The sequence below is a fragment of the Cynocephalus volans genome, chromosome 1 (genome assembly GCF_027409185.1).
Source record: "Cynocephalus volans isolate mCynVol1 chromosome 1, mCynVol1.pri, whole genome shotgun sequence".
In the NCBI taxonomy this organism is placed as follows: Eukaryota; Metazoa; Chordata; class Mammalia; order Dermoptera; family Cynocephalidae; genus Cynocephalus; species Cynocephalus volans.
The window spans coordinates 276,991,307-277,002,579 of record NC_084460.1 but is presented as its reverse complement, the minus strand read 5'-3'; the positions used below and the strand labels follow the sequence as shown (position 1 = coordinate 277,002,579).

The 11,273-nt window shown below is 42.3% G+C and overlaps 1 protein-coding gene across 3 annotated transcripts in view; it reads left to right on the top strand.

The window, feature by feature from the left end:
• The first annotated feature begins 623 nt into the window (after positions 1–623).
• ERBB4 (erb-b2 receptor tyrosine kinase 4) overlaps positions 624–11,273 on the top strand; it is a 1,081,647-nt gene continuing 1,070,997 nt past the window's right edge. For all 3 annotated transcript variants that reach the window (XM_063078433.1, XM_063078424.1, XM_063078415.1), the window contains exon 1: positions 624–1,331. In XM_063078433.1, coding sequence (XP_062934503.1) covers positions 1,250–1,331 — 82 coding nt within the window. In that variant the 5' untranslated portion in view covers positions 624–1,249. The remainder of the gene's footprint in view (positions 1,332–11,273) is intronic.

Here is an 11,273-nt window from a genome sequence, read left to right as displayed (position 1 = left end):
ATTACAGCACAGGACTTCCGAATCTGCACAGGCTGCCAGTTACCTACCATACCCACTTTTAAAAGTAGTTTTTAAGTGTGGAGCGCGAGTGGGAGAGAAGTGGGAGCCTTTTTGCCCAAAGCAACGTTGACTTCCCTTCTGATTCTAAGGAAAGTCGCGTCTGTAGATGAGCACCGTGGGACGATGGAGAAAATGGTGACCTTTTTTTTTTTTTTTTTTTTCTTGTTTAAAAATATCTTTTCTCTAAGCATCCTTCCGATGGTCTGTCCACTCTGCCAGCCAGCTGTCCCGGGCCTCTGCCGGGGGGTGGGGGGTGGGAAAGGGAGCGTTTGAGTCCCTGGCCTCGGGTGAGCCCTTTAAATACAGCTTTCTCCGCCCCCACCACCCTGCTCCCTCTCCCTGACAGGTGTTTTCCCAACTCCGGAGGCCGAGGATTTTGGGGAGTGGCTGAGCCAATAAGATTTCCCTTTGGGGGGAGGGCGTGGCTAGCCGGGTCAGAGCAGGGGCGGGGTTTGCGCGGCTGAGCAGAGCCTGCCTGGTTGCGTGGAGGGTTGTTGTATTCCCACCCCCAGCCCCCCCTCCCCTTTTTTTTTCCGGAGTCTTATTAATTTCCCTGTGGGGCTGCAGCTGGAGACCGCGGAGCGTTGGAAGTGACGCTCGGAGCTTTAATTACCGCAGCCGCCGGACAAGTGTGAGGAAAGCTGACAGGAGAAAGAAGGACGGGATCGGGGGAGAAGCAAGAAGCTCCCCCCGCCCCCCTTCCCTCCCGATTTGGACTGGAGGTGCAAGGAAACTGGAAAAGGAGCCGAACATAGCCCGGCTGGGGGGAGAGGCCGGAAACCTACCGCCTCTTTGCAATCAACTTTTTTTGGCAACCTTTTTTCCCCCTTCCTTTTTATTGTTAACCAACCAGAGAAAGAGAGAGAGAAAGTGAGGAGCGAGCGAGAAAGCCTAGGCTCACCCGGGGCAATAGCTGCACAGTCCGGCCCGGAGCACCACGCGCACACACTCGAGCACACTCCCACAGGCGCACACACGCGCGCACGCTCGCCCGTCCTCCGGTCCCCGGCCCTGGACCAGCGGGCGCGGACTCCGTCGGCCGCCCTGGGCGCCGCTGCACCGCACGCGCCGCGCCCGCCCCCCTCGCGCCCCCACGCGCGCCTGGCTGGGGGATCTCCTCCGCGTGCCCGAAAGGGGACATGCCATTTGGACATGTAATTGTCAGCACGGGATCTGAGACTTGCAAAAAATGAAGCTGGCGACAGGACTGTGGGTCTGGGTGAGCCTGCTCGTGGCGGCAGGGACCGTCCAGCCCAGCGCTTCTCAGTCAGGTGGGTCGCGGTTCCTTCTCGCGCTCCAGTCGTTGAACCTGCTGCCGCCGGCTTGGCTGCCTCGGGTGGCTCCCTCGTCCTTTTCGCTCATCTTGAGTGGCGTGGAGGGACCACGCGACCGGGGCCTCTTCCTGGGGCTCTCGGTCGCCCCTCTTTCCATCCTAAACTTGTCCTGTGTGTGTGCATGTTTCTTATTTATGGGGAAAAAAATCACTCTGTGCTCCTGTCCCTTTTTGCTCTCTCCCTAACCCCGTTCTTTCTTTCTCACGCGTTTTCCGTGAGCCTCCGAGGGATCCCTTCTAGTCGCGCCTGTTGTTCGGGACGTGGGAGACCCAAATCCCCCTGACAGGGGAGACTCTCCTCTCCCTGTCTGCGCCCTCGAGGGAAGAAACCTCGGAGAAGCGCGCACCGCCGGGGCCGCGGAAGGGCTGGGGTCCCCGGCGGTGCCTGTCGAGCCTCTCCGGAGCCGGAGGGCTGTGGCGAGCGGAGCTCCGAGAGCCGGGCTTTGCACCTGTGTGGGCTGCTGGCGGCCGCGGCGCCCCCGGTGGCCCGAGCCTTGCGGGGTCAGACGCGACTCGAGCCCGGCCCGGGCAGCTGGAGCGCAGCGGGCGGGCGCACCTCGGCCCGGGGCCCGGAACTCTGGGCCTCCTCGGCCGGCGTCCCGGAGCCCTCGCACCATTGACTGGAGGGACGCTTGTTTGCCTGCCTGACCTCTTTAAAAAAAAAAAAAAAGAAGGAGGCTGGCACGCTTGAGCTCGGAGCCCGGCCTTCCCGTCGATTGCCGGGTTTGGCTCCGGGAAGAGTTCTTCCTGTAGTTCAACTTGCTATTGGCCGCAGTCCCTCCAACTTCTCTGTTGACTGCCCTGCCGGGCTGCCGAGCCTGCCGGTCGCGCGAATTGATTTAACCCGAGGCGGGCGCGGCAGCTGTGCTCGGGGGCGGCCACTGTTTGCTGGAGAGCCTGAGCCCCGGGTACCTGGACAGGCAAAGGGCTAATGGACCCCGAGAGAGAGGCAGCGCAGGGGGCCTGGCGCGCCGCGGCGGGCAAGGCTCGTGACAGCACCTGCAGTGCGAGCGAGCTCAAAGTTTCTGACACTTGAGTTTCCTGGGGATCAAAGTGGGACAGGAAAGGACTCAGGAGAACCAGTGTCTGAGGCGGCCAAAGGGGGACCTTTGGAGAGCCAGGGAGATTTCCGGAACCATCTGGGGCTGGTGGTGGGAGCGTGGGAGGCAGCTTGAAGAGATAAAGTCCCCGGGAGTGACGATAGGGAGAGCCTTAGGCCCCTGGAGGGTGTCCTTGTGACCTCACCAAGAAAACAGCGCGCAGTAGTTTTCCCGCTCCGCCCCCGCCGCCGCCTCCGCCTCCTAGCCTAGTAAATAACAGGTTACAACCATCCAGCCTTTCACAATGACCTTCGAATGGCACATGTGCTCGTTTGTGCTGGCCATTTGCACCCTCCCAATTACTCCAGAATTCTTCATGCATACCAGGTCCCGCGCTCCAGCCACCTCCGGAGTCACACCAACACGGACTTGAGATTCCAAGCGGCCTCTTAGATACATCCCCTTTTATCCGCCTCCCCCTCCGAGTCCCTTCATATTTTCCCTCAATGGGTTGATTATGCACATTGACCCATTCAAAAGCTGCTGCGACTGACATGCAGGCTTAGCCGAGAGGAATTTCTACGAGGCGACCTACTGGGGGCTGTCTGGTTCAGTCTCTGCCTTTGGGGGACCCCGCTCCCAGTTCGCAGCAATTTGGTATTAATTGTGCGGCTCCGGGTTGAGCTATGCCGAAAAGCCCTTTTCAGAATTTCTGCAAGGAATGTCATCCAAATTAGTTCTGCAGCTGTCCTCTTCCTCGTCTCAGGCGACACCGGCTCGCGCCCTCGCTCGTCTCTTCTGGTTTCCCTGGGCGAAGTGTCAGACCCACAAGTGAGCCCATTTAGAGCGCGAGGATTAGCGTGCCATTGTTGTGCCGTGTGTGACTCTGTACTTGAAATTCTGGGGGCACAAAGGCGAGCCTCATTTGTTCAAAACACAAAGTGATCTAGATGAAAGGGCCGCACAAAGAAAAGCTCTCGGGTGCGTCCCCGGTATACTTGCAACAGGCATACTAAGGTGATGCACTGGAAACTGTAAATGCCTCCGGGGACTTCTTTTTTAATCCTCCCCCACCCCCACCCTGCCGCACCTGGCAGAGAAAGTTCAGCTTGTTTTAATGTAGTGCTGTGATAAAAACAAGTTACTGTCTGGGGCGCGAGTGAGGCTCTGTGTGTTTGTGGATGTGGATGTGTGTGGCTGTGTGTTCCCAAGTAAATACATATTGCGCGTCTCCACTCTTGCGGTTAGCAGTCAGTAGCAGTTTGGAGGAGTTTGTTTTGGTCCAAATGAGAAATTAAGTGCGGATAAGTAAACTAAGCTGCCAGAGGGCGACAAGATGTTGAGTGAATTGCTTTTAGATGAAACAAATTAAGGAAACGAGGGAAGACAATCTGCTTCTCGCATTATTAGACACGCTTGGAGTTCAGGGGAAAGTGGCATATTTTTGAAATGCTAATTTCTTAAGAAGCAGAAGGAATGCACCTTATTTACTGCTCTATGTGAACAGAATAAAAATATAGGGTGGGGGAATTCTGTTGTATAGATCTTTAAGATATTTCTTAAATTAAATGTAACGGAAGAGGACCTGTATTTTTTTTTTTTTTTTTTTTTTCCTTTTTCCCTTCTTTTGCTTTGGGGCGGGGTTGGGAGGGGGGACAGATTTAGAAAAGACAAATTTTTAGTAATTCTCAAGGACTTGATCTCGTTTGCAGTGATTCATTTTATCTAGAAATATTATAGCCAAAGGCCCTTTATATGGCATTAAAAAGCCTTTACCACCCAAAGGAATAATTCTAAAATTTGTCTTTCTCATATGATGAAAAATTATCAATATTACCTTTATATTGAAATAAAATATATAGTAGTATTGGAGTGACACTCTTACATACCTTAATAGATATATGATGAACAAGTTCAGTTCCCATTTCTTATTTGCAAGTAACTTAGTCCTGCTTTTCACTGTAATAAGAGTACATACATCTTTCCTACATATTTAAGATATATCATTATTCTTCTAAACTTAGGGGTTTTTTTTACATTTGAGAAGAAAAATGTTAATAAAACTTAATTACATGGTGAAAAGTTGTTAAATATATTTTCAAAAAGCATCAATCCTCTTTCTTACGTGTTTACTGAAAGCACACCCATGCGTACACTGTTTCCTTTTTTTCTTTTAATTTTGAAATTCTTATATATATAAAAAAAGAGTTCTTTAGAAGAGGTATTTTTTTTTCTTCAGACTACTTTTAAATAAATTAATACCTGTTACTATAATTGCAGATCACTTGAAAATACTATAACTATGTACTGTTATGATGAAATTGACTCTGGTTGCGTCATGATTTCTTGTTTTTGGTTTGTTTTTTTCTCTCTCTCTTAAACTCAACTGCCCTTATTTTAATCATGCATGCATAGCAAGTCAAATTTTGTTGAAAATCAAGGCACTTACTGCTTTATATATTTTCATTTAGTCACTGGAAATGTGTCTTAATTAAGAAATTACATTAGAATATTTACCAGGGCATGCACTTTATGGAAGATTTATGTATTTTTTATTCTAACCTGAACACAGTAAGTTTGCATTGGCTGATTTTTAGAGTTTGAATTCATTTGATGGAAAATCATATTTCCTTCTTGAAGTAGATTCAAATATTTAGTATTCATGTGCTTTCATCCCTTTGGTTCTTAAATAGAAGTTGTACTATTTATCATCTGTCTCATGCATTCACCCTTTCCATTACTATAGATTCTTTCTTTACATCTTATCATTTATTAAGTTACTAAGTTACACATGTGAATATATATTCTCCCTTCCACCAATAAGTGTATTCTTTTTGTGTGTGTCTTTTCCAGCTACCATGCCACTCAGCCACTGCAGGAGTCCTCTGAGCCAGTTTTCATTCTTTCTTTCTGATCAATCTGATATGGCTGGTTGGCTGGACAATCACAAGCCATTCCATTGCTCAGATTTATTCCCAAAAGAAAATAAAAAGGCATCGATCCGAGATCACTAGCACATCTTAAAAGCCCTGACTCCAAGGCCAAATATTTCCACAGAGAAGTCCCTCTTCTCTTTTTTCTCTCCACCTTTTCTCCCCCTGACCAAGGAACTTAGGTGGACTATTGTCATTTTAAAAAATGCTAGTGATGCAAGGAACTGTGCTCTAAGTATTCTCTGTAGCTTGGTGATTAGAGCCATCTTGAGATTAATGACTGTGTGAGGTGTACATTTTAGAAAATAAATTGAATTAGAATGCCTTAGACATTGCAGTGCTTTAAAGTGGTGTCATTTTGTATTATTTCAAGCTAATTATTAAGGAAACGACATGTATTTTTAAAATAGTAATAAGTTTTGGCTTTATTTTACAGTGTTTTGCTGCTGTTGAATATCCACGTACAATTTGTAAGTGCCTAAAACATAAATGAAACAAATGGTCAAAAACAGATGTTCTGTTACCTGCAAACTTGTTGGTACTTGCTCTGTTTAATTTCACCCTTTTGAGAGACACTGTTTTATAGAGATGTTAATATTTACATTGAGATTAGCTTATATGTTCAAGCCTACAATTCTACAAAAATTAACTGTCAAGCATATACCACTGTTATCATTTATGATGACCTACTGAGTATGTTATGCAGGATAAAATTTTAATCATATTACCAACTTCTATCCATTTTATATTATCCAGGTTTTATCATTTTAGAGATGTTCTATTATGATACATGTCGCCATATGGAACCAAATTGCATTTTTTATCTGTTACTAATTTTCTGAAGTATTATAAATATTGGGCAGTCAGAGTAAAACTGTACTTTTCATGATTTCTACTACAGCCATTGACTGGAGCTTACAGTTTATAATGAAAAATAATCCCTTGATTTTCCTTTAAATAAAAATGCCCTTGATCAATGCTTCCTGAAACTGTAGCTCTTCTACATAATTTTAAGGAGATTTTAACTGCCTGTTTTGTTGTTAAGTGCACCACAGGACATAGCCACATGGCTTAAATCAGGATTTCTATATTCTAGGGATGATTTCTCCAGTCTCTTCTTAATACCTTGAGCAACTCACTTCATCTCTTTGTGACTTGGCTTGTCTGCCTGGGAGGGAAATGCATGTAATGTACTCTCTATTTGTCAACTGTATAGCAGTTTTCTGAAAAATAACTTAAAAGTCTTCTGTGATGTTGAGATACATTCCAGTAACACATTAATTATTTTTGTATATGTAGTTTAAGTTGCACATGTAAAGTAAAACATGGGCACGTATGTTAAGAAACATAATGTAAACTTTCTAGCAGACTATCTCTGTCAGAAGAGTACCTGTTTAATGAAATAAAGAGGTTATTGACTCTAAGCCATTTGTATTTGAAGGCCATTTCCCCAAAATATTATTTTTCAGAATTGCTCTATGGTCTTTTTAGATCTCATTGTATGTATACTTTTCTGAGTTGTTGTAATTCTGACATGTTTATTAAACGAAATGGCCTATTTTCTAATTCTTTAATCAAATCTTTAAGGCCAAATTCTTGTTTTCAAATTTGATACTTAAACTAGAGCTTTTTAATTATATTGATTTTTCAAGAGGAAAGAGAACTGTCTCACATTTATGATATACAGTTGAAATATGTGGATGTTTTGAGGCCTAATTCTAAAGAGGTTTTTGAGCATGTAGCAATTGTTTTATAGTTATGTGTATTCATTTTGAATAAGTGATTTCTCTGCAGTCCTATCACTTTGCACAACTCCAGGGGGCAGCAGCCACATAGAATTTGATAGAAACAGTGCATGCTTGAGCTGTGGGTAGTGCAGCAGCACTGTTGTTGTGTGATGCTAGAGAATAAAGCACCAAAATAAAAGTTAGAAGATTTGAGTTCTGGTTGTACAATCATTTGTCACATAATCTTGGGTTTGTGTCTCAATTTCCTCACCTCTGTTAGTGTAGCTAAAAGTGATACCTCAACTATTAACATCTTGAATATTTTTAATGATTCAGTTAGAAAAACAAGGTGTAGACTTTTTAGAAAAAATCCATTGGTTTTCAATTATTTCTTTTTTTCAACTGAATTTATATGTGTAGCTCTGACATCTAAAGCAGGTAAGCGGGGTAAAAAGAGAGCTGCTTTTGTTAAAGCTGCAGTGAGAATCCAGCTTTGTGGCTCCCTGCCTTTGGTACTCCCCCACTCCTTCCACTGTCGCCTCTGCTCTCCTGTGCTGGCTTCACAGAAGTCTAGCACTGTTTAGCAATCACTGATCTGGTCCAGGCGTCTCACTTTTTAAGAGAGGAAACTGACAGCACATGGAAGTTATGTAATATAAGTTAGCGGCAGCTCCTGACACTAATATAATTTACTGTAACACACATAAGTACTTGAAAATTCACAGACACTTAAAAATAAATAAATTAATTAAAAGGTGATTTAGTTTTAAAAGAGAATTGTAAATTGAAATGAAAACAAGTGGATTGGATCTACAGACCTAACTATCATAATGTGTAGTTCTTTTCAAGGGGAAGACTGTGGGATCACTATTATCATCTTTAATGTACGTTTAGGAAGTAATCATAGATTACATTTAAAACCTATGGCACATGAAGATCAAAGAAATAAAGCAATTTTGGTAAGACATCGTTTTGTAAACGGATCTGTTTACCTGGTTAGGCCTATTTTGGACATAGATTTTTTGACCCTGAAAATCACGTTGGAGCAGCTCATAGTATTTGCCATTAATAACACTTTTAAGAGTTTCTTTTACCTGGGACTTTATGGAGATGATCAGTAAGTAAAGAATGTTTATTTCTCCATTCTGTAATAAATAATACGCATACTTAAATAATAAGGATTGTAAAGGATAAACAGTAGGTTTCTTATTACCAGTTAGTTGGTGGAGACCCTCAACTGGCAAATCCATGGAAATCCTTCAGATTTGTCCAGGCCCATCCTTGGACCCAAGGTTCTTTTTATGGCTTCTTTTGCCTTTTTCAGGTTTTCTTCTTTTTTCAGACCCTTACTGAGACATAGTTGTATTCTTTGAGCAAGTGCATAAGCAAAGCCTTGTGTACTAAGACTTTATAAATGTATTTGTATGGAATTGTATGGAACCTTTGCCTGCTTCTGGTTGGCTTCTGCAAGATGCCACCTCTGGGCCTTGTGACTTTGCAATGTTGTTGATCTAACCTTAACTCTCTGGTTGTGACTGAGTTCCCTCAAGTATTTGAACTTTCTTGGGCATAATCAGCATTCTCATGGGTTCTGGTGACAGAAGGGAGGTTTGAAACTTGTTTTGGCAGTAAGAGTAACTTCTGGTTAGGAATTGGAGATGAAAATGGACCCCCCGTAAAATATTAACATAGACACTGTGAAACTTCCTGTGCAACACCATTAAACCTCTCCCTCAAGGGATAGCTTCGGATCATAATTGTTAATCACATCATTTCCAATATAGTAGGGATTACTGAAGCATAGTAAACACGAGTAAGAATATGCAAAACTCAGTTTCTGAATTCAGGGAGTTAAAGTAATAGAAATAAAGGCTGTATAAAAGTTTATATGTATATATATTTCATTTGGAACACAGTTTTAAGCTGTTTAAAGAGAAGAAAATAAATGGAAAATAAGCATTTGCTTATTTTCCAAAAAAATCAGATTTGTGAACAGTCGATTTCACCTGCTAAATTTTACTACTCTTCTGACCTTTCCTTACACTTGGTCCCATATGCATCTGATATAGGTAAATATACAAATGTTAGGCCTTTAGGATATAAATGTGGATTAGTAAACCTGCTTTCAAAAAATGCCTCTGCTAGTCTTCTGTCCTCTGCTGGGGTTATCTCATGACTGGTTAGGACTGAAAGTAAAAAGCAATTGATTCTCTGTGTTCTGTGATTATATCTAGTATGGCTGTGGCTTGGGCAGTAAGTTGTGCAGTCCTCTGTTTCAGGGTGGGTCCGCATCACTAGCAGGGGGATGCCTAATAGAGGTCATGGATGGCAGTGGCTATTTTGCTCTAGGCAAACTCTCTTTTTGCTAAAATCTTTGTCATTATTTCCTATTCTTCCCTGTAGGCTTAAAGAATACATGAACATGAGTTTCTTTCTTTAGGGACCTGTGAAAACCAAATAAAAATAAAACAATAATATTTCTTTTAGACACACACTTTCATTTTCAGGAGTTCCCTTTGTCTGGTCATTTTTTCTAGAACTAGAGCAGTTAAAAAAGTTTGTTTCTAGTTGGTCCGAGCGTTGTGGGTTATTGTTAAGTTGATTTAAAAAAGTTTGTTTCTAAGGCAAATTGGCTACATGGCTTATTAAAATCTACCCTCCTAGATGTTTATCAACATCATCTGGTCCTTAAAAACCTCATAGCAGGGCTATTGCATGATCCTCTTTACTGGTGTCCTTGTTCCGTGTCCTTGTACCTCCAAGACCTCCTTCTTGTCATGCCGGATGACCATTTCTAATATAATACTTTTCTAGGTTTTTATTCTGAAGCCTTCAGTGGATCCCCATTGTAAAGTTGAAAGCCTGCTAAAATAGTCTTTAATTTCCTTACTAATCTTGTCTTCAAGTTTCTGAGGATGCGTTCGAAGAACCAAGCTGACCTATCAGTATTCCCTGACTATTCCTTGCTCATTGTCCTTACTTCTGCTGACCCCTTTCCCTGGAATTCATGGCTTCCTTGATATCTCTGTCTGGCCAAATTTTTGAATCGTTTTAAGTTCTACTTTATATTATACCTCTTCATTACATCTTCCTTCACTGACCACCCTAGCCTACAATCCTTATCAATTTCAATTATCTGGCATTTAATCTAAATCATCCCATAGTTTTAACTTCTCAAGTGCAAGAGTTTTATCCCCTGTAGAGACTAATGTGGTGTGACATACATACTAAGCTCTTTAAAAATATTTTTTAAATGAAAGAATAACATACTTTTGCTGGAACAATTTTAAGCTCATTCACGGATGGTTATTATTTGTAATTAACCCATATAGTGCACAAAGTGAGCTGTTCTAAAAACATAATTATAGAATTCTTAATAATAGATATTAGACACTTTTACCCTGGGAATTTCTTTGGTTGCTTTCTTGAGCTTCCTAGGGTATTTCTTCAAATGGAATGTTTCCAAGACTGTATCAATTGTCTTCATGCCCATTTTTAGAGTCTGCTTATAAATGGTACAGAGTATTTCTGTTATTTTTATATGTGAATACAATTCTTACACATGTAAATGTTATTTAGTTCACTCTTTTTGTTATATGGCTATTACTTATTTCCCATTTTTAAGTTGTCATCAGTTTAAGTAATAAGCATGTACTGAACCACCAGTGTATTTCAGGACCATGTTAGGAAATGAGGAGGAGACACAGAAGCTCAAGATGCCAACTTTTCCCTTCTTTTAAAGACCAGAGGAGTCCAATAAAAGTCAATATAAAAAATATGTTGTTAAGTGATTCTGCAAACTATTGGGAGGAATATTTGCCTCCAGAGAAATGCTAATAAGAATTTTATGAAAAAGGGTTCCAGACAGAATCTGGCATTTTCTTTTCCTTAGATATACGTGATAATACAACTTTGTTATAACTAAGGCTTCTCAGAATCTTAAAATAGACAACTAGACATATGCTTACTATTTTGAAAAGATTCTATAAAGCACTTGCATTATAACTGAACTGAGAGGTGATGGGAATTCTCTTAGCTGCTCTTTTAGATGATTCACTCTGCATTCTGAAAATTGGTGATTTGATTATAGTATTTATAGAGTCAGAGTCTACTAGGAAAAATGCTGTTCTAGTCATCTCTTCTCAGGTTACCAGATTCTAAGAAACTGTCAACATTTCTG